This window comes from Cucurbita maxima, unplaced genomic scaffold (genome assembly GCF_002738345.1).
Source record: "Cucurbita maxima cultivar Rimu unplaced genomic scaffold, Cmax_1.0 Cma_Scf00011, whole genome shotgun sequence".
NCBI classification, from domain to species: domain Eukaryota; kingdom Viridiplantae; phylum Streptophyta; class Magnoliopsida; order Cucurbitales; family Cucurbitaceae; genus Cucurbita; species Cucurbita maxima.
In genome coordinates this window covers 4,458,728-4,482,336 of record NW_019272027.1, presented here as the reverse complement: position 1 = coordinate 4,482,336, position 23,609 = coordinate 4,458,728, and the positions used below count along the sequence as shown (strand labels likewise).

The 23,609-nt window shown below is 37.2% G+C and overlaps 1 protein-coding gene and 2 long non-coding RNA genes across 3 annotated transcripts; all 3 read left to right on the top strand.

The window, feature by feature from the left end:
• The first annotated feature begins 1,292 nt into the window (after positions 1-1,292).
• LOC111486540 lies at positions 1,293-11,667 on the top strand. The gene is made up of 3 exons (XR_002718887.1): positions 1,293-1,484; positions 1,793-2,021; positions 11,657-11,667. It is a non-coding gene; the product is annotated as an uncharacterized LOC111486540 (long non-coding RNA).
• On the top strand, positions 3,801-4,473 carry LOC111486544. The gene is made up of 2 exons (XR_002718894.1): positions 3,801-3,957; positions 4,125-4,473. It is a non-coding gene; the product is annotated as an uncharacterized LOC111486544 (long non-coding RNA).
• Positions 9,466-10,096, top strand: LOC111486536 (glycine-rich protein DC7.1-like). Its single transcript, XM_023133726.1, has 2 exons — positions 9,466-9,615; positions 9,713-10,096. The coding sequence occupies exons 1-2, from the start codon at positions 9,504-9,506 to the stop codon at positions 9,901-9,903; spliced, it is 303 nt and encodes a 100-aa protein (XP_022989494.1). The 5' UTR covers positions 9,466-9,503; the 3' UTR covers positions 9,904-10,096.
• Positions 11,668-23,609: the final 11,942 nt, after the last annotated feature.

Below are 23,609 nucleotides of genomic sequence, written 5' to 3'. Positions count from 1 at the left end.
AATATTTACTAGCAGTAGCCTCGGACTGTTATAGTTGATATCGGAGCCAGACACGGATGTGTCAGCAAACATGCTAGACCCAAAGGGAATGGATTGTAAGATATCACATTAACTGGAGAGGAAATCGAAATATTCTTTATAGTATGAAAATCTCTCCCTAATAGACATTTTAAAATTATGAAGTTGACGATGATGTGTAATAGACTAAAGCGAACTATACTGCTAGTAAAGACCTCATGCTGTAACAAATAAAGTTCTAGGTATTTTTTCGAACAGGAGACTTGTATATGTATTCTTGGATATGACCTTCCGCGCACTCACGCTCGTGAAAATGCTTGGAGGGAAAGGAACGCGCATAATATCATGATGTACATAATATCATAGCATACACATTCGTATTAATTATAATGGGAAAGTATCTTAATGCAAATGACATATAAAATGTATGAGGTCCCCTAACTTTAAATCCTAGTATATGCGTATGATACATGTCATGCCTCGTTTTGTCATAACACAATTTTCATGAATAACATAGGTGGTTTAATAGTTTTTTCATAAACGCGAAGTGAACATGCTAACATAGTGTGCATGTTATAACATATAGAGGTATCATGCATCATACGATATGGAAAGTCACAACCAGATATATAACATAACACAACATCTCATGACATCAAATATAACACGACAGAACATAATACGTGTCAGACAATCACAAAGTATGACACGTCAGAGCGTGTGTCGTTCATACATAATACAATTAATTCAATCAAACCAATAGTAAAACCATTTAAGCCGAAGTCATTATGCTCCCTTGATGCTATCTCAAAATTTCTCCTTGAAATTTAATTTTACGTAAGGAATCCCATAATCATAGAAGTAAAAACTCTACTATGAAAATTGACTCATCTGATTTGCATAAAGTAATCTAGACTTCGCTTGAAAAGTAGCCATATTAATCTTAAATGTCTCTGAAAGCGTAAAAAACACCTCTCAAAGAGTCAAAATTGATGAGACTCAAGCTGGATTATCTGAGAAGTCGAACTGGAGCCGTCAAAAAATGTATTCTTCAACTACCTCCGAATCACCAAAGTGAGATGAAACTGTCCAATTATTATGCCATGGTAAGTCAAGAGACCTTCCTTTTATATTGAACTCAAACTTCCCACTTTCTCAATCTAATAGACATATATTTCAATTTTTCGGTGGTTAACATTCAAGACCCGAAGATATTTATAAGAGGTATAGGATTGAAATAACATGTCCCTCTCCCATGGCCTATAAAAACACAATGAAATGAGGAAACCAATCACTCAAGTTCATCTCAAACCCACCATAGTTGTTGTTGAGTATAGTGATAAAAGAGAAATCAACTAAGATGAGTGGTGGGAAGGGTTCGGTCTTTTTGGCTATATTGCTCTTCTTTTTCCTTGTCTCCTCCGAGCTGGGTGCAGCCAGGAAGCTAATGGTGGCCGGAAACAATGGTGAGGTCCTTACATATTGTGCACCCTACCGTTTTTAGTTTTGGTTAATGTGAATGTTTGCTAAATCCATCACGCTTAAATGGGGTGAGAGTTCTCTTATTTATAATCATTTACAGAATACATAAATATTGGTAAATTACAAATAATATGAAATAACAATAAAAGTAAAGAATAATAAATGAATACAATATATTTGTCTTTAATAAAAGGACAAATATGATAACCCGTAAGGTAAATATCTAGATATTTGTCTTATAATAAACGGTTAAGTATATATAGTGAAAGTTTAAATTTGTTTTTGGATGCAGCAGCGATCATACATGAAGGCCGCACCACTTTCGTCACCTCCCCGCACACAAAACCCCAACAAACCTGTTTGCGATCGCCCAGGTCGTTATAGTGATTGCTTCCGACGGCCAGCCCCACCCGCAGTCTGCAATTTTTATTCACGAAATTGCCTTCCGAAGAACTGAAGTGCACACTAAGATCAAACACCATGGGAACTAAATAAACTAACCCACACCTACCTGGGTTTTAGTGTGTATTGAATCCTCTACTTATATGGTTATAAGTTTGGGAGATTTGTGCAATATAATTCAACTCGATCAATTTACACTATTTATAAAAATACTTTGGTTTATAAGAGTGCCAACTTTTAATTCTATCAATTAAGTTTATGAATTTTTAATACTGATCCGATTTAGATTTTTTATTTCAAATATTTGACGATTTCCAAGTGATAGTTTGAATTTTTTAAGAAGACGGTAAGAAGTGACGTAGGAACAAATTTTAAATTGATTCTCATATAATAGTTTATGGATTTAAATATATTTTTGATTTTTTAGTGTTACCATGAGGTAACGAAGGGACCTTATAGATCTGCATGTTTTAAGAAGACGGTAAGAACCAATTTTCATTTATTAACAGCAGGTCACCCTACCCTACTAAGGACGTATAGTTGAACTCATATTCGCGGTAGAACAAGTTGTTTCTATTGATATAATCGCTACATGCAAGTTGATTCTTCACAAATTGTTCGTAATTACAACTAGGTCAAAATTTCATTTTACACCATCATTACATCTTTTAAATTACCATTGATTCTTTAATTAACAATTTGTTTATCATCCAACTATGAATTAAATTCCTCTCGGGCCAATGAGAGGGTGAGGTCACTGTTTAAGTCCCGAAATTAACACTTAATGAAACTATTCATCTACTTCTCCTATATGGGTAAGCATATTGAATCGGTTACAAAAACAATTCTCACTCATATAAATCAAAGAATAAGTTCTCAGGGCTAGAAGTTCTTAACTCACGTGAGATTAAAATTGAGTTGCATATATCATCCAATGAAATATTAATCTTTAGAATTAATAAATTTACAAAAAGAGATCAAATATTTCATGGTCTAGTCTTATACAAACTCATTATATATGATATCTCCACTCACATGTCTCCCTACGAACAAAGATCAAATCATTTGTAACGATTACAAAATTTGTTGTATCAGTAGCATTACTCGGATAAGATACTTGACTTTATATAATATATTATAAACCCTTTAAGTTATTACGTAAAAATAACAAGTCCTATAAATTAATATTATTATCTATAAAATATCTTCCTATGTTCTTGAATAAATAATAAAACAAAACTTGTTTCCTTTAAGGTAAAACTTTCCCAAACAATAATGCAATCTATGCTTGGTACACTTTTGGTTATTCTTCCGACGGGTTTGGTGGGCACTTAAGGTTTTATTGATATAGTTACAACTTTGTAGGTGTGTAAACTATTTTTTTTTTCAAAAACGGAATCTAATAGACATACCATGTGAGACCACACATTGGTCGGAGAGAAATGCAGCATTTCTTAAAAAGTTGTAGAAACCTCTTCCTAATAGATGCATTTTAAAATCGTAAGACTGATGACGATACGTTATGGACCAAAGTAAACAATATCTCTTAGGGGTGGGCTTGAGCTATTACAAATGGTATCAGAGCCAGACACCGGGCAGTGTACCAACGAGAACGCTTGCCCCTAAGAGAGGTGGATTGTAAGATCCCACATTGGTTGGAGAGAGGAACGAACCATTCCTTATAAAAGTGTAGAAACTCTCCTTGATAGACACATTTGAAGATGAGTAACAAACCAAAATGGACAATATCTACTAGGGATGAGCTCGTAAGATCCATACGTCCTAAAAAAAACAACCCACATTCAAAAAGTTGGCAAATTTTGTTGTTATGAGGACCCATTCCGATCATTTCCCCATCCCTTGGCCTATAAAAACACATTGTTATATGGAAACCAATCACTCAATTTCATCTCAAAACCACTTTACTTGTTGTGTATCAACAAGTTAACATGAGTTGTGGGAAGGGTTCAGTTTTCTTGGCCTTCTTCTTCTTCCTTCTCCTCGTCTCCTCCGAGCTGGCTGCAGCTCGGGAGCTAATGTTGGCCGAAAAAAATGGTAAGCTTCTTAGCCATTCTCTTTTAATAGTCTTTTTTGGGCTTTCCCTTTCAAGTTTCCTTCAAAAATTTTAAAACCCGAAAATTTTTTCACACCTTTCTAAAGGGTATTTAGTTTTGTTCCCCAATCGATGTGCAATCTCACATTAAACTTGTTTTGGGATGCAGGAGCGGCCAAACATAAACCCTACCCCATTTTCTACAGCTTAATCCCCATCAAACCCAATTGCAGTCATCCCAACCATTATCATAAATGCAGTTCAAAATCGGTCCCAAAACACCAAGATCACTGCGATACTAAGTCAAAAAAGTGCAATGATACACAAAACTGAAGTGGAAACTAAGATCAAACACCATGGAAACTAAGTAAATTAACTCACAACTATGTGGGTTTTAATTATGTTTTAATCTCTTTAAACCCTTCATCTCTTTCTTTGCTTTCCATAATTATCCATCTTATGTGTTGTTGGACCTTTGTTGCGTGTATTGAATCCTATTTATAATGTTAAAAGTTCGAGAGATTTGTGTTTTATGTCGAGGATGCGGGAGTATAATTCGTAACTCGATGAGTTTATATCATCTGTCAGGTTTTATCTAAAAAAAACGTTAATTTACATGTGTAATTATTTTTTTTTTTTTCCAAGTGTTGATGATTTTCAAGTGGGTAGTTTAAGTTTTCTAAGAAGGCTGTACAATTGTGAGAACTGATGTATGAACAAATTTTAAATTGATTTTCATGGAATAGTATATTGGGTTAAATCGATTAAATTATAATTTGGGATGTAAGTTTTTTTAAAAACTAGCCAAATTTTAGGGGGAAAAAAGAGATTTAGAGAAGCAATTGAGAGAGATGCCAATCAAACAAAATGATAAATTCAAGGAGTGGGTGCTTTTTTCTTGACCTAAATTTCGATTTGTTAGCCGCTACTAGGTTGAAAATGTGAGATCCGACTTCGAATAATGAGCAGAACGAAACCTTTCTTATAAAGGTGTAGAAACCAATTCATAGTAGATGCGTTTTAAAGTTATAAGGTTGACAACGATACGTAACAGGCTAAGATGGACAATATCTACTAGCTATGAGCTTGAGTTGTTATAAATGGTAATAGAACCAGACACCCAGGCTATGTGTCAACAATGACATTGTCCTTAAGGAAGAGTGATTGTGACATCCACATCAGTTGGAGAGAGGAACGAAACATTTATAAGATGGGAAAATCTCTCCTTAGTAGAAATGTATTACAATCATGAGCCTAACGAGCCAAAACAGACAATATTTGTTAACGGTTGGCTTGAGCTGTTACATGAAAAAATTTAGATTAATCAAGGATAGACTTTTAGTCACAACAGGGAATGTCGTTCCCAAGCAACAAGAGCCACATACGAACAAAATATCAAACCGTAGAGATGAAATTCTAACTTTTAAAACAAGAGAAATTAAAACTTATTTTTTTCAAAAAATATAAATTTTAGTTCTTTAAATTTTTAAAAGACGACATAAATCTAGTTATAGCTATTGCTCTATCACCTAATATCTGCGAACTCAATATTCACCTTATTTAAGTGTCACTTATGCAAAATAAACAATACACAAATATATAATTAAAATTTTATTGATTAAAATGGAATAAATTTAACCAAACTAAACTTAATTAATTAATTAAGACATATACGACCAAAATTATTAATAATTTTAATATATTTAAAATTAAATTTCCAACTTATTTAGATAATCAGAAAAGGAAATAATCTAAAACAAATTTAAATGAAAAAAATTCAAACTCAAATATATCATGCAAATAAGGACAATATTTTAAAGTATAAAATTAGGAGAAATTAAGGAAACAAATTCAAAACAATAAATAAAAATAATGAAGGAGCATCTATTAATACCTATAAAATTTTAAATTTTTTAATAATACCTTTAAAACTTTTTTAATTTTTTTTTAAAAAGTTAAAAAAATACGATAGAAACCGTTAATAATTTATTTCAAAATACCCAAAACGCCCTTGAATTTTGAAAAGGGTTTCAAAATACACTCAAACCTCCAAATTTTCATTAATACTCTTAAATTTTTTTTAAAAGCTTATAAAAAAAAATACTTTTACCGTTAATAAAACCCGTCACTATCCATTTAAGAAAAATTAAAAGTACAGTTAATAAACCGTCCACATTTTAAAAATACCCATAAATTTTGTATCAGTACATTTAACCTAATTTTTTTTTTTTTTTTTGGTATTTTATTTTAACATCTAGTTAATAATAAGAAACCCTAAATCAATAATTAACCAAAACCCTCTTCCCTAAAATAGCAATAGAAGTGGCCGCCAAGGGCTTTTATAAAATCTTCATCCAAAGAATCATAAGGCATTAGGGTTTTTGAAGATGAGCGTAGAATTGTTAGACAGCGCCACCGTAGTGAGCTTCGTGGAGGACGAGGAAGCCTTTGGCGCCGCCATTAGGGAGCGTTTCAGGCACCTCGACGTGGACGGCGACGGCGCGCTGTCGTACACAGAGATGTTAAAGGAGTTTGGAAGCGATGAGGTTTGTTGTGCGTACGAAAGTGAGTCGAATGGAAAAGTTGATTTGGAGAAGTTCATGAGGGGAATGAAGAAGATGATGATGGCCATTGCTGAGGGGTTAGGGTTCTTGCCCATTCATATGGCGCTGCAAAAAGATGGTTTGTTGATGAAAGCTGTTCAGAGAGAAGCCGCCGCCATGGTAGATGCTTGAATTGTTCTTGTTCTTGTTCTTTATTTTTTTACTAGTTCTTTAAAACAATTTTACTAGGAATTTGTCATCTTCTCTATCAAAAGTTTTTCAGTTTCAATTCTATACTTTTCACAATTTTGATTCATTCTTTTGTTTTTATATATAATATTTGATTAGATTAATAGAATGGTTAATTCATGTACACCTTCACTCAAGGTCATGTGCTCACTCGTTTTTGCCTTAGTTTGACCTTAAATTATATTATAGTTGGTAAGGACCGATTCCTAACATTTATATAAGAATTCAAAATTTGGACTATTTCCCATACACACCCACACATCAACATAGGTCCTTTCAAACTGCTATGCCATCACTCACGGGCATCCTAGGTAAATCTATGTCATTGCTCTATGCCATCACTCACGGGCATCCTAGGTAAATCTATGTCATTGCTCTATGCCATCACTCACGGGCATCCTAGGAAAATCTATGTCATTGCTCTATACCATCACTCACGTGCATCCTAGGTAAATCTATGTCATCGCTCTATGCCATCACTCACGTGCATCCTAGGTAAATCTATGGCATTGCTCTATGCCATCACTCACGTGCATCTTAGGAAAATCTATGTCATTGCTCTATGCCATCCCTCGTGCATCCTAGGAAAATCTTTAAGAAGTCATCTAATATAGAATTGCTCCAAGTATTTAACTTTCTATGATTGAGCCCCTTGAAAAAGGTGCACCTTATGTTTATGAATTTATGTATCCCTCCTTGGTGTCAACACCATATGGAGTATTTGAAATTATGAGACATGTAGTATGAAAACATGTTAGGTAGATTTTGCCCTAAGATACACATCTTACCAATTTAGATACACGTCTTACCAAATGGTTGCCATTTATATTATAAAACAACATATTAATATATTTTTATTTACTATCTAAATTAACTCTGACCTAAAAATTAAAAATTATAGGTGTAAACTTCAATATTATGTGGATGACACATTTATAAAAAAAATTTAAAGGCCTATAGTAAATTAATAAGATTGGTTTCCGGGTAACATTACATAAATGACTTGATTTGAATAATTCATATGAAGGCATACGAGTGAGAGTGTTATATACAATGAGTTTGTATAAGATTCAATCCCAAAATATTTATTCCATCTATCTTTACAAATTTATCAATTGAGGAAATTAATATTTGAACTGAATCATCATATGCTACTCAATCTCAACTGACCCTATTTTGGGATACATACGTGCTATCTGCTATCTTGTAACGGTTCGATTTCACACATTATCACAATTCACTCCCTTCATGGCTTAAACATCTTTGCTGACACTTGTTCCTTTCTCTAATTGATGTGGGAGTCCACCAAATCTACCCCTTTCAGGTCCAATGTCCTTACTAGCACAAAGCCCCGTATCTACTCATTTGGGGGATAGCCTCCTATAGTTTTCTTTTGGTTTTTCCTTTCGAGTTTTCCCTCCGAGCTTTAAAACGAGTCTGTTAGGGAAAGTTTCCATATACTTATAAAGGGTGTTTTGTTCTCTTTCGTATCCAACTTCGGATATCACTCATCTACTTTATGCTCTTCCTTTTTTTTTTTTTTCACTCTCCTTTGTATATAGTATTAATTGCATTCATAAAATGTATTGTATTAAGTGCATTTAAGAGTCTGAAATGAAAGGACCTGACATACTTCATTTCCTAGCAGTGCCAACCAAATTTGACCATGCTAGCTCCCTATTTCGAACATAATTTTAAAATGACACAAAATGAAGTTTTCAAATAGTCTTGGAAATGGATTGGACATAGTTTTGAGATTTATTTGAAATGAATTATTAATATCATGGGTCAGATCACCCCACCATGTTACACAAGATGTTGCCCCATCCTTGTAAATGAAATAATCTCCATGAGAAGCTGTGCCTGACATAAACAATGATGTACTAGAACCCACTAGATTAATGCAAGGATCCACTTTTGATTTGTACAATGAATATGCCCATTTCAAAGTTTACTCATCAGCCAATACCCTTTTACGGGTTGATTATTATTTACATCATTTTCATGTGGTTCTAGATCATCGTCATGCCAATTTTTTCTTTGTTCAATATTTTTAGTCATGTAACCGTTTAAACCCACCGCCAGTAGATATTGTTTTCTTTGAAGCTTTTCCTTTGTTTTCTTTGGAACTTTTCCTTTCGAATTTTCCCTCAAAATTTTTAAAACGTGTTTGCTAGGGAGAGATTTTCACACCTTATAAAGAATACTTCATTTTCCTCCTCAACTAATGTGGAATCTCACAGGTCCACTTGCATGAAAATAATTTGACAGAGCAACATTTAGACATGTCGACTTTTCATCTAACATTCTAACGAGTTTTGAACTTTAAAATAGTTTTAAAACAGTTGAGAGACGTCGATTTGAATTTAACGTGAATTTAAAGTTGCACGATAACCAGTGTGTTGATGATTGTGGGGAGGAGTCCCACATTGGATAATTAAGGATTTGATTATGGGTTTATAAGTAAATAATACTTCGATACAAGGCTTTTTAAAAAATTCAAAAGCAAAATCATGAGAGTTTAGTAGTGGTGAAACATTATCTCTCCCTAAAGATAAGATTTTGAAGAGAGCTGAGTCATTTCAAAATGTTTTTCATTTGGTTCATTAACACCCAACTAAATTATGAGTCAGTCATAAATCCCAACGTCCTAATTCAGCTCATCTCCTTTACTCTTTTTGCCTATAAATAGTTCAAGAAGAATGCAAATCTTACTCATCCCATCTCAAAAAATCGATCTTTACTACACAAAAAAAATGAGCTCTAAGGCTTTTGTTTTCCTCGGCCTTCTTTTTGCCTTTGTTCTCCTCATCTCTTCGAACGTGGCTGCGAGCGACCTCGCACACACCTCGGTCAAGAACGAAAATGGTGAGTCTCACATGATAAGATTCTATGACACTTAAAATCTTGACCGCAATGTCTAGCTTTGTTTCACTTGGAGTTAATTTTAATGATAATGTTGTAGTGGCTACAATGGAGACCAATGGCGTAGAGGATGCCAAGTATGGAGGATATGACAGGGGCTACCGTCGTGGTCGCTACGATCATGGCGGCCATGATGGGCACGGTCATGGTGGCTACCGTTGCCGGCATGGTTGGTGCCGCTACCGGTGCTGCAGCTACGCCGGTGAAGTGGTGGAGGGTGCAAAGCCATAAGGCATAGTGTGGATGTGCTGAAATAATGAAATGGTTTAATGTTTGAGAAATAAATGCATGGGGAATGGAATGCCTCGGCTGTTCTTTCTCCGTGTTTAGTTTTTACTGTGTGTTTCTGTCTGCAAATTCCGTTTCTAAGTTATCGAACATTGTCCCCCTTTCGCCATTTCCAATGTTTATAAAATGTTCATAAGCTTGACACCGTGCCAAAATAAAATAATTGATTATCCTTACGTTTCCATCTCACTCAACCCCACTTTTATAGGTCGATAGAACGAAACCAACCAGTTAATCGATTGTTTTTCTGTTATGTATTATCGGAGAGGTTTCTATACCTTTACCCTTACACCCTTACACCCTTACGAAAGATATTTCATTTTTCTCTCTAACCGATGTGGGATCTCACAATTTACCCATCTTGGTGATCTAGCCTACTCATTGACACACCGATCGATGTCTGGCTTTGATACCATTTGTAACAACTCAAGCCCACCACTAGCAGATATTATCCATTTTGGCTCGTTATGCTTTGTCTTCAGTCTCACAAATTTTAGAACGCGTTTCTTAGGGAGAGGTTTCCACGCCCTTATAAAAAATGTTTTGATTCTCTCTCCAACCGATGTGAGATCTCACTCTTTTTTCTTCTTCACTCCATCCTTAGATTTGAGCTCGAAATCAATACCAATAGAGTAATTGGCTAAAGGACCTCCCTAGTTTTGAAGCATGACTACATATGTATAGTATTAATGGTATTAACTACATTTAAGGGCTCTTGTGTGGCAATGTATAAATGAAAGAACCTAACACACTCACTCCCTTTCTCTAACACGCCAGCCATATTTGAGTATTAAATAGATGTTGCCAACTGACCCCATATTACACTAGTGGTTATCCTCATCTCTGCAGCTGAAATAGTCTCTCCAATAAGCTTTGCTCTGTCATAAACACGGATGAATTAGACCCCTCTTAATAAATGCTAAGAACTACTTCTGAATTTCTCAATCAATATGCCAATTTGAAAGTTTGAAAAGGGTGCACCTTACATTTATTAAAAAGGTTTACTGATATCTATTCAATCGTGTATGACATAACTTTGATGTTTAAATTAAGCACGAGATTTGCAAAAGGCTTACCTTCTCTTTGAGTTAAAAAGAGAGCTTTCACCAATTCTTTCTCGATCATATCAGTTCTACTCGTATACCTTTCTTAAAAAATCTATTTTTTCTTACCACTAGATCATGTGAACCCTTATGTTGTAGTTGAATTGTTATCGTAATCAATGATTCTAAATCAATTATTCGATTCAAAGAGCTTCATTATTGAAGCATGCAATATACTCATGTCAAACTTTTCTTTGAGTCAATTATTATTTATATTTTATTTTTCTCTAAAAATAAAATTGTGAAGTCTCATTTTTGCTTCTCATTTCAAAATAATTCTCTCATTTAGTTCATCACACCCAACTAAAATGCTAGCCTTTTAATTGTCGGGTCTAAATTCTCCCCATCTGTAATAGTCCAAATCTACTGCTAGTACATGTTTGCTTTGGCTCATTACGCATTATCGTCATCAGTCTTACGATTTTAAAATGCGTCTACTAAAAAGAGATTTTCACACCTTTATAAGAAATGTTTCGCTACCCTCTCCAACTAATCATAGATATTGTGAGATCCCACATTAGTTGAAGAGTAACAAAATATTTTTTATAAATGTATGGAAACCCCATTTAAAATCATAAGACGGATAAGAATAGATAACTAATTGATTAAAGTGGAGAATATATATTAGCAGTGGTTTGAACTAATACATAGTCTCTATGTTGATGCCTATAAATACATCTACATGATGCACATCCTATTCATGTTCCAAGGCTTTTGTTTTCTTTGGTCTTCTTTTCGCCTTGTTCTCGTCATCTCTTCTAAGGTGTCCGCAAGAGACTTGGCGAAGAACTCGGAAAAGGACAATGATGTGCCTTATACGATAAGAACTTTCTTTAAAATATGTGAAATGTTTATTTATTGATAAATTTTTATGTTGTAGAGGTGAGGGTGGAGATCAATAGCATTGAGGATGCCAAATATGATGGAGGTTATGGAGGCCATGATCATGATGGTTACGGCGGCGGTGGAGGTTATGGCCATGGTGGCTACGGCGGCCACAATGGCCACGGTGGCGGCCGTGGATGAAATTTTTCAAAAATCCTCCTTGGGATAGGGCTTGCATGGAATACTAATTTTAATATCACTCAAAACAAATATATTTTTATTAAAATAAAACATGTAAATAATTTATGTGGATCAAAAAAAAAAAAAAAACATACTTAATATCATCGGTAGTTATGTAGAAGATTTAGATCGTTGTAGCCATTTATTTAATATCAATATATTGTTGAAATCATTATCTATATATCAACCATGTGTCAAAGGAACGTTAATAATACTGAAAATGATGTCATGTATATCTTTCAATTTTTACACATTATCCACCATATGATTCTATTGTATTTGTAACGACCCTAGATTTCACTAACCTAAAGTCGCTACCGTATGCATAAAATAATCATTTTATGCAAAAATAAGGGATGGATACCAAGCAGTATGTTAGCAAGAGGACGTTGGGCCATAAAAGGGAGTGAATTATGAGATACCACATCGATTGGAGAGAGGAGCGAGTGTCAACGAGAACGCTGAACCCCGAAGGTGAGTGGATTGTGAGATCCTACATCAGTTGAGGAAGAGAATAAAACATTTTTTATAAGGGTGCAAAAACTTTCCCTAACAAACATGTTTTAAAAACGTTGAGAAAAAATTCAAGAAATAAGATAATATCTAGTAGTTTTGTTTTATGGAATAAATTTTGAAATTTAAGCATAAAATATATTTCATATTTCTTTTTAAATTTAGGAGGCTATCCATAGGTATTACTATCCATTCAAATTAAGCATAAAAAAAAAAAAATATATATATATATATATATATATATATATTTTTTTTTTTAAATTTAGGAGTGTATCCATAGGTATTGCTATCCCTTCAAATTATAATATACACATATATATACATATATATATATATATATATATATATATATGTATATTAATTTAGGAGGTTATCCATAGGTATTGCTATCCATTCAAAATTTTGCTAATCTTCTCATCCCTTCAACTTTCTCCGTATTTCTTTAGTTCGAGCGTTTACAATGAATTCTAAAGTTCTAAATTTAGGATGCTACAGCTACCGCGAGAGGTTTAAAGAACGGTAAAATTTTATTCCATATGTTCGCTCGTGGATATCGTTAATGATTACGTTTAAATTATGGACTTAGCTTACTATTCTTAGGGCATGATTATATCATACAGTTGAAGAAGCTGTGATGGAGACTAACAGAGATGGAATCGAGGATGAAAATCATCGTTTCCACCATGGGCACCATCACGGGCACCGCCACCATTGTCATCACGGTTGCTCTGCTGATGAGGATGTTAATGAAGATCCACAAGCCAAGCCTAACAATTGAAAACTATGTTGGTTCAAGTCAATGTTATAGTGATTGTGTAAGTAATGAATAAATGCATTATTATGCTTGAGCCAGTGAAGGCTTGTTGGTGTCCATGTAATCTTGCCCAAGTACAAGGGTATTAGTTAATCTCTACTATTGAGATTAATTGCGTGTATTTTAAGCTTTATTGTATAAGTAAATTATACAATCATGTATAAGTATATCAATTATGGATGATGCAATATATCTCTCTGCATGTATAATAAGATACGTGTAACAAGTCCTAGTAGACAAATTATTCAATCAGACAGTGCTACGACTAAGGTTGTCTCATTAAGACTATCAAAGGTTATCTTAAAATTTGTTTCTTTTTTAAGGCTTGTTGAGTTCAACGTTGGGAGAGGAGAACGAAACATTCCTTATAACAGTGTGGAAACCTTTCTCTAATAGACGCATTTTAAAATTGTGAGGCTGACGACGATATATAACGAATCAAAGCGGACAATATCTGTTAGATGTGAGTTTGAGCGGTTATAAATAATATCAAAGCCAAACACCGAGCAGTGTACTAGCGAAGACTTTGGGCTCCAAATGAGTGGATTGTAGGATCTCACGTCAATTTAATAGGCTAACAAAATATTTCTTATAAGGCCTTTCCTAACAAATTTATTTTAAAACCATGAATGTTACAAAATCGTGATATTATTTTAAATTGACAGCCTTGTTTTGGAAGCCTCTTCAAATAATTTTTCATTAAAATAATCGAATTTAAGGATAAAATCGAGTACAGCAATTAATACCTACAAAAATAATCTCATCCACTTATAAAGCAAACACAATTTTAAATAAAAATGAAACGTAGCTAATTGATGCGGGTATTAATTGTCACGATCCTTCAAGTTGAAACCCTATTGGTAAGGTACCAAATTAGTGGCACAAGAAATTATGCACATACGTATCACTCGATCAGTCCAAAACTTCAACTTGATCGTATTATGATCACACTTGTTCAGCAAGTGCTATTGAAGTATGCAATATATTCATGCCAACTCTTCTTCAAGCTTCATTAAAATATGAAATATACTCATGCAAACTCTTCTTTAATCTTTGCTTGATTCTTAATAAGTCCACTATTAGTAGATATGGTTTGGTTTGGTCTCTTACATATCGTCATCATCAACCTCACAATTTCAAAATGTATCTACTTAGGAGAAATTTTTACATCCTTATAAGTAATGTTTCGATCCTCTCTCCAACTAATCACAGATATTGTGAGATCCCACGTTAGTTGTTGGAGAGAAACAAAACATTTTTTTTTTATAAAGGTGTGAAAACCTCTTCTTAATAGACGCATTTTAAAATCATAAGACTCATAAGACTGTTGGCAATACATAACTAACTAAAGTGGACGATATATACTAGCAGTGGGTTTGAACTATTACACGGTCTCTCTACTCTTGATGACTATAAATACATCTAGAATGAGGCAGATCTTACTCATCTCATCTTCAAAAACATTTCTCTTACTACACACAAAAATGAGTTCCAAGGCTTTTGTTTCCCTCGATCTTTTTTTCGTTTTTGTTCTCCTCATCTCTTTTGAGGGGTATGCTAGAGATCTGGCGAAAACCTTGGTAAAACACAATGATGAGTCTTATACGATAAGAAATTTCTTTAAAAAAATCGAAATGTTTATTTACTGCTAAATTTTATGTTGCAGAGGTGAGGGTGGAGATCAATGGAATAGAGGATGCCAAATATGATAGAGGTCATGGAGGCCATGATCATGGTGGTTACCAAGGTGGTCGTTATGGCCATGGTGGCTGTGGCGGCCGTCGAGGCTACGGTGGCCACAATGGCCACAGTGAAGTGGTGGAGGGTGCAAAATGACACAATCGCACTTTTAAAGGCAGCAGACTAGCGATTGTGCGGCACTCATTTTCCACGACAAGTGAGCTAAGCCAATTTGTACTTGCGTCGCCTACGGCCAAGCGACGTATGATCAAGCCTCTAGCCTTGGTTTTAAAAGAAGGTTTTGGAAAACGAGGGTAGAGAGAGATTTTAGAAAGAGAGATTTTTGAAAGAGACGTTATATAAGCAAGCAANAGAGAGATAACAACGGCTTAGCATATATAACCTTGGGTAGGGAGAAGTTGACAACTAGTCATATCCCCCTATAGTACATTCTGAGGCATTTCATGTCTGGCAGGCCTAGACATGATATTTTTGAGGCGTCATATGCCCTAGAACTACAAAAGTAAAAACACTAGAATGAAAAGACATGACAAGGGTTTGGCTTGCCATAGGCATGCGGCCATGGGCAACACGCCCTGGACGAGCATGACCGTGACATCCTCCCCCACTTAATTGGTTGACGACCCCGTCAACCGACTACTTTCAAACCTAGCGATGTGGGAGGCTGCGGAGTTCAGGTCTTCGGCGCGTTCCCAGCTGGTTTCCTCTGTAGGGAGATTCTTCCATTTTACAAGGAATTCACGAATCGTCCGTACAGGTCTTCCTATCTTCCTAACCCTGTCGGCGAGGATCTCCTCTACTTCTTTTGTTTCTTTTTGCCTCAGATCGATGCTCGGTCTTGTGATTGCATTTCGTTGGTCGTCGTCTCGGTCAGGGTGGTATGACTTCAAGTTGCTCACATGAATTACTGGGTGGATTTTCATTCATGTGGGGAGTGAAACTCGGTAGGAGGTAGTCCCGATCTTTTTAAGGACTTCAACCGGGCCTTCATATTTTCGAACTAGTCTCTGGTCCTTTCGGCTGCAAAATCTGATCTGTTCTGGTTTCAGCTTGATGAGGACTTGATCTCCTGCTCGGAATTGAAGGGGGCGACGCTTCTTGTCTGCCCACTTTTTCATATGCTTGGAAGCCTTCTCTAAATATGCTCGGACTATATCTGTTGTCTGCTTTCATTCTCTTGTGAAGTTGTGAGCTTGAGGGTTTTTCCCTGCATAAGGATGATCGATAATATGGGGTAAGGTCGGTTGTCATCCACTTACAATTTCAAAGGGACTCTTTCCCGTAGACGAGCTGGTTTGACAATTGAAGCAAAATTGGGCGACATCTAACAGTTGTATCCAGTTCTTCTAGCGAGCGTCGACGAAGTGACGTAAGTATTCTTCGAGCAAGCAATTGAACCGTTCTGTCTGACCATCGGTTTGAGGGTGGTAACTCGAGGAGATGTTTAAGGTTGTTTCCAAGAAGGCGAATAACTCGGTCCAGAATGTCCCAATGAATCTGCCATCCCGATCACTGATGATGCTCGACGGAATACCCCATAACTTTACAATGTGTTTGAAAAATAGTTGAGCTGTGAGTTCGGCCGAGCATAATTTGGGAGTGGGGATGAACGTCGCATATTTTGAGAATCGGTCTACGATAACCAAGATAGCGTCATATTCCCCGACTTTTGGGAGGTGTGTTATGAAGTCCAGAGATACACTTTCCCAGGGTCTTGTCGACACAAGTAGAGGTTCCAAGAGTCCTGAGACTTTGGCTTTCTCGACTTTGTCCTGTTGACAGATGAGGCACGTCTTGGTGTATTGCATGATGTCGTCTCGCATGTTTGGCCAGAAGTACCCTTTTTTTATTAGAGCGTATGTTCTTTGCCACCCAGGGTGTTCGGCCCATAAGGTATCATGACATTTCTGAATGAGCTTCTTCCTCAATTCTCCCGTTCTTGGGACATACAATTTGTTTTCTTTTGTCATCAGAAGGTCTCCCTCAACCCAAAACTGTCGTGTTTTCCCAGCTTTAGCTAGTTCGACGACGGCTTTGGCCGATGGGTCTTTATGTAAATGTTCCTTGATGATGTCGCGCATCGATCCATCGATCTTACTTGAGTGAATATGGGCTAACATGCACAGGGCCGCATGTTCGCCCTTCCGACTCAGTGCGTCGGCTGCTTGATTACTCTTCCCTGCTTTGTGTTCGAACTTGAAGTCGAATTCAGCCAACGACTCCTGCCACCGGGCTTGTTTTGCCGTCAATTTTGGTTGATCAAAGAAGTGGCAAATGGTGCTGTTATCCGTCTTCACTACGAACTGTGATCCCAAGAGATATTGTCTCCAGACTCGAAGGCAATGGACTACTGCCAGCATTTCTTTTTCGGAGACAGTGTATCTACGTTCGGCGTCATTGAGCTTTCGACTTTCGAAAGCGATGGGGTGGCCTTCCTGAATAAGGACCCCACCTAGGGCAAAGTCGGAAGCGTCTGTTTCTATTTCAAATGGCTTTGTAACATCTACCAATCCGAGGACAGAACCCCTCATCATGGTTGTTTTCAGATCTTCAAAGGCCATTTGACAATCATTTGACCACGACCAAGTGTGGTCTTTCTTCAACAGCTCTGTCAATGGGGAGGCTCGTCGTGAAAACCCTTCGACGAACCACCTATAGTAGTTGGCTAATCCTAAGAAGGACCGCAAATCGGATACGGAAGTAGGAACCTTTCATTCTTTGATAGCTTTTATCTTATCGCTATCCATACTAATCTGTCCACATTTGACGACATGTCCAAGAAAGTTGATGCATGTTTGTGCGAATGCACATTTCTCTTTCTTGACATACAGTTGGTTTTGTCGTAGCTTGTCGAACACCAGCTTCAAGTACACTTTGTGTTCCTCTAGGGTTGTGTTGTAAACCACTATGTCGTCGAGGTATACTATGACAAACTGATCCAAGTATTCGTAGAAAACTTGGTTCATCAAAGTGCAGAAAGTAGCTGGAGCGTTTGTCAAGCCAAAGGGCATTACTAGGAATTCGAAGGCCCCATATCTTGTTACGCACGTCGTCTTGGGCTCGTCCCCTTCGACAATACGTACTTGGTAATACCCTGATCGTAAGTCCAACTTCGTGAAGTACTTGGCCCCGTGAAGTTGGTCGAACAAGTCGGATATTATCGGCAGTGGATATTTGTTGCGTACCGTCACCTTGTTTAAGGCTCTATAGTCTATGCACAGACGCAACGTCCCATCCTTCTTCTTCTGGAACAGTACGGGGGCTCCGTAGGGTGCCTTTGCCGGGCGGGTGAATCCCGCCTTCAGCAACTCATCCAGTTATTTCCTTAATTCGGCTAGCTCGGGCGGAGCCATCCGGTATGCGTTCTTCGCTGGCAGTTTAACCCCGGGGATGAGTTCGATTTCGTGATCGATGCCTCGACGAGGTGGTAATGTTTGGGGTAAGCTCTCTGGCATTATGTCAGCATAGTTGTTTAGTACCTCATTGATTTCATTTGGGACAGTTTCTTCGGTGGTTGTTACTTCTATCAATGGTATGGCCATAAATGTAGGTTCCTCTCGGGCGAGTCCCCTTTTCAATTGTATGGCCGAGATCATTCGAAGATTACGTGGTTGCTTGATGCTTGCAGGTATTACTGTGGGGTTGCGGTCGGTGATCACTAAGCATTTTGCCAGCGGCATTGGGATAACTTTGTGTTCTAGGAGGAACTCCATCCCAAGTACCACGTCAAAGTCGTCCATGCGAGCTACGACAAGATCTAGCTCTCCTGTTCAATCCCCTATTTTAAAGGGGACTCTTTTGGAAACTCCCACAATAGGCAAGGTCTCAGAGTTGACAGCTTTCATTTTTCCCGGGTCCTTTCCTATAGTGAGTCCTAATCTTCGGGCTTCTTGATCGACGATGAAGCTGTGGGTCGCTCCTGAATCTATCAGAGTGCTCCTATTCGGTTGGGAATTTATTGTCGCATCTACGAACATGAGCCCTTTCTCTACTATCTCCTTCGGTTCGACCTTCCGTTGGAGGGCTGATAAGAATTTAAGCGCGCCCATTCTGGGATTGTCTTAATCTTCCTTCTTGTCAAGCATAGTCTCAACCCTTGCGTCATTGCTCTCTTGAATGGACACTTGGAGCGCAGTGAGAGAGGCCCGATGAGGACAGTAAGATACTTTGTGGGGACCTTTACACAGCATGCATTGTAAAGGCGTCGTCGGGTGGTTTCTTTGATGGTAAGGTCCTCGAGATGTCCCCGCTTGGTTGTTCTGAGGAGGTCTATCCGTCCATCCGTTTGGTCTGTCGTTACCTCCGTTCGGCCTGTTGGGGCTTCCATTTCGATGAATTGGTGGTTTGTATGGCTTGCCCCCAGTGTTTGGGGCTGGTGTTATTCTTCTTTGGGATCCCGCTTCGTTCCCATAGTCTAGGAGTCTCTCGGCACAGGCCATTGCGGCAGCTAGGGTTTGGACCTTGTTCTCGTGTAGCTTTGTTTTGGCCCACGGCTGTAACCCATTTATAAAGAAGAACACCTTGTCCTTCTCTAATGTGCCCCTGATATCTAGCATCAGGTTGAGAACTGCCTGACATAGTCTCGTATGCCTCCAGTGTGTCTCAGGGCTACTAGTTTTTCCATGGCTAAATGTCCTGCGTTTTCGGGGAGGAACTAGTCTCTCAACTCTTTCTTAAGGTCCTCCCACGAGTCAATGGTGCACAATCCATCCTCGATGTCTTGCACCTTCGTACGCCACCACAGTTTGGCGTTGTCTATGAGATACATCGAGGCTACGGTCACCTTCTTGTCGTCAGTACAAGCCGTTGTGGCTTTGAAGTACTGTTCGACATCCTCGATGGTGCACAATCCATCCTCAATGGTGCACAATCCATCCTCGATGTCTTGCACCTTCGTACGCCACCACAGTTTGGCGTTGTCTATGAGATACATCGAGACTACGGTCACCTTCTTGTCGTCAGTACAAGCCGTTGTGGCTTTGAAGTACTGTTCGACATCAAAGATGAAGTTTTCCAACTCTTTGGCGTCCCGATTCCCTTTAAAGGCTCTAGGATCTTGGAATCTTAGTTTGTTGGACCCTGTATTAGTTTGTCCAGTCGTGACGTTCTCCACGGCTTTCATGGTCATTTCAATTCGAGTGCCCATGGAGGCCATCCTTTCTTGGATGTTGTTGATTGTTGTTCTGAACTCATCAGCTAATCCATTGAACAAGTTCATCATTGTATTTTGTAGCACGTCGAACTCTTCGCCACGTCCCTCCTTGTGCGCGACAGAGCTATCCGGACTACCAGACGGTTTTGGGCTGCTCATAGGAGCAACTCTTTCTTCGAAAGAGGTCACACGAAACATCAATTCTGCGATTGGCAACCCATCCAGGTGGCTGCCCATTGCGTCGATTCCTACGACTTTCTCACTCAATTCGGTCACCCGTGCTTCCAGGAAACGGAGGGTGTCAGGGACTTCTTTGAGAAACAACATTTCCTCCTCTATTAGCGTAAGCCGGTCGGCTTGTGCTTTGGGTGTCGACTTTGTCGCCGACATGGTTTCGGTCTTTACTGTGTCACGGAGCTAACAAAGCTCTGATACCACTTGACACAATCGCACTTTTAAAGGCAGCGGACTAGCGATTGTGCGGCACTCACTTTCCAACGACAAGTGAGCTAAGCCAATTTGTACTTGCGTCGCCTACGGCCAAGCGACGTATGATCAAGCCTCTAACCTCGGTTTTAAAAGAAGGTTTTGGAAAACGAGGGTAGAGAGAGATTTTAGAAAGAGAGATTTTTGAAAGAGACGTTATATAAGCAAGCAAGAGAGAGATAACAACGGCTTAGCATATATAACCTTGGGTAGGGAGAAGTTGACAACTAGTCATATCCCCCTATAGTACATTGTGAGGCATTTCATGTCTGGCAGGCCTAGACATGATATTTTTGAGGCGTCATACGCCCTAGAACTACAAAAGTAAAAACACTAGAATGAAAAGACATGACAAGGGTTTGGCTTGCCATAGGCATGCGGCCATGGGCAACACGCCCTGGACGAGCATGACCGTGACACAAAGCCCTAAGGTTTGTGTTGAGTAATAAATGCATGGGGAATGGAATGACTTAGGTTTTCTTTTGTATTTGGTTTTTAATCATGCCGATTAAATCGAAACGTTTTTTGGTATCTCTATAATGTGAACACATTTCAATCGTTAAAAGTCACTATATTTTATATATATAAATAATTATATAATTAAAAGTTTTATTTTACTTAATTATTTGATATAATTTCTTGCTACAACTTTTAAAAATGTTACAAGAAGGTACAGTTGGTGAAGAAGAGAAAAAGGATAAAAGTATTTCAAACATAGATATGAACGTACATTAATAAATTTATAGATTTTTGAATCCGGATCTAACAACTAAACCACTACCACTTTATTCAATGATATTCGGAGAGTGTTAAGACCTAGAACTGAAGAACGTCAGGTATCAAAATCCGGAATTAATCGAACTGGAGGGGATGCCTTAAGCTTAAGTAGGAAGACAGAGCTGGCGGCACCTATGGGCTACTTCACAGCTCAGCCGGCTAAGAGTCTGGTTGAGTTGATTTTAGGAGGGAAATCAGGGACAAGTGATTGAGTTTACCGTACTGTGTAGAATAAGGTTGGATTTGAAAAAGAACGGTAGAGGGGAGAAAGTAAAATTTACTTCAAGAAAATTGGCTACTCGATGTTAATCTATCATATGAACGTAATTGAGGCAGGTTCAAGTATCATATATTTTGTTACTTTGTGTATCAAAATTTTATGGTATAATAGAAATGTTGATTCATTCTCGTGTGATATATTGAATGGAAAAAAAAATTCAAAAATACCTTTGTAAAAAAATGTCTCTTGTTCGTGTTCTTCTCTCATAAATTCTTCCTTTACGAGAAAACGAATGAGAAGTTTTGCTTATTTGCTAGGTTTCAACGAAGTAAAAAAAATTTGAACGGTCGAGGATAATTGTGACACTTGAGTTAATTCTCCATCTATGTGGGATCGATCAATCCACCTTGTTTTGGAAATGGGAATTAAAACATTTCTTATGAGGGTGTGCTGGAAACTTCTCTTTAACAGATGTGTTTTAAACCATGCGACCTATGACAAAACGTAACAGACTAAAACGAACAATATCTACTAATAGTGAGATTGAGTTGTTACAAATGTAAGAGCTAGTCACAGGGCAGTATGCTAATAAGAACGCTGAGATCTCAAGAGCGTGGATGGAGAGATCCTACATTAGTTGGAGAGGGGAACGAAAAATTTCTTATAAGAGTATGGAAACCCTATTTACTAGATGCATTTTAAAACTAAGAGCTAACAACGATACCTAGCTAAAGTAGATAATATCCATTAGTGGTACTTGAAATATGTTTTGTATTATGAAAACTCCGAGTTTATACAACATGCACATTTCAAATTTTAAAAATCTCCTTGGTATAACATTATATTATATTTTTAAATAAAATTTATATTGAAAAATAGAAATTATTTTTTGAAAACATGAAAAATAGCGAAAATTTTGATCTTGAATCGAAAAAACGAAATGAAAAATTTTACGAAAATGAAAATTGAAACAACGTGTCGAGGACGAAAATGCCCCTCCACATGGATATCTATTTTATCTCTAATTTGATAACATGTGCATTAACTAATAGGCATATTTGAAAACAACAACGTCAAATAATAAATCAAACTTAATTGCCATTGTTTATTATTGATTGGACATTCAACCACCAAAACCCAAATTATTTTCCATTGCACGAGTAGCCGCCTAGTTTACCAAGTGGATGAAATGTTTTAAAAATCCTCCTTGGGATAGGGCTTGCATGGAATACTAATTTTAATATTAACAAATATATTTTTATTAATATAAAACGGGTAAATAATTTACGTAGATAAAAATTAAAAAACGTACGTGACATCATCTATAGCTATGTAGAAGATTTAGATCGTTGTAACCATTTATTTAATATGAATCTATATCGTTAAAATCATTTTCTACATATCCAATCACCTGTCTATGAATGTGAATAATGTCATGTATATCTTTCAATTTTTACACTTTATCCACCATATAATTCTATTGTATTTGTAACCACCCTAGATTTTACTAATCTAAAGTTGCTATCATATACATAACGTAATTATTTTATGCGTAAATAAGGGGTGGACACCGAACGGTATGTCATCGAGAACGTTGGACCCTGAATGAGGGTGAATTGTAAGATTCTGCATCGATTGAAGAGAAGAACGAGTGTCAACGAGGATGCTAAGCCCCAAAGGTGGATGAATTGTGAGATTCCACATCAATTAGAGAGAATAACGAGTGCTAGCAAGAACACTGGGCCTTGAAGATGGGTGGATTGTGAGATCCTACATCGTTTGGGGAAGTGAACAAAGCATTCTTTATAAAGATGTGGA

What these genes read in the sequence shown, in the direction of transcription:
- LOC111486536 (XM_023133726.1), top strand. Translation starts at nt 9,504, where the DNA reads ATGAGCTCTAAGGCTTTTGTTTTCCTCGGCCTTCTTTTTGCCTTTGTT. An exon ending in CTCGGTCAAGAACGAAAATG is followed by an intron (nt 9,616 to 9,712) that starts GTGAGTCTCACA and finishes ATAATGTTGTAG; the next exon opens with TGGCTACAATGGAGACCAAT.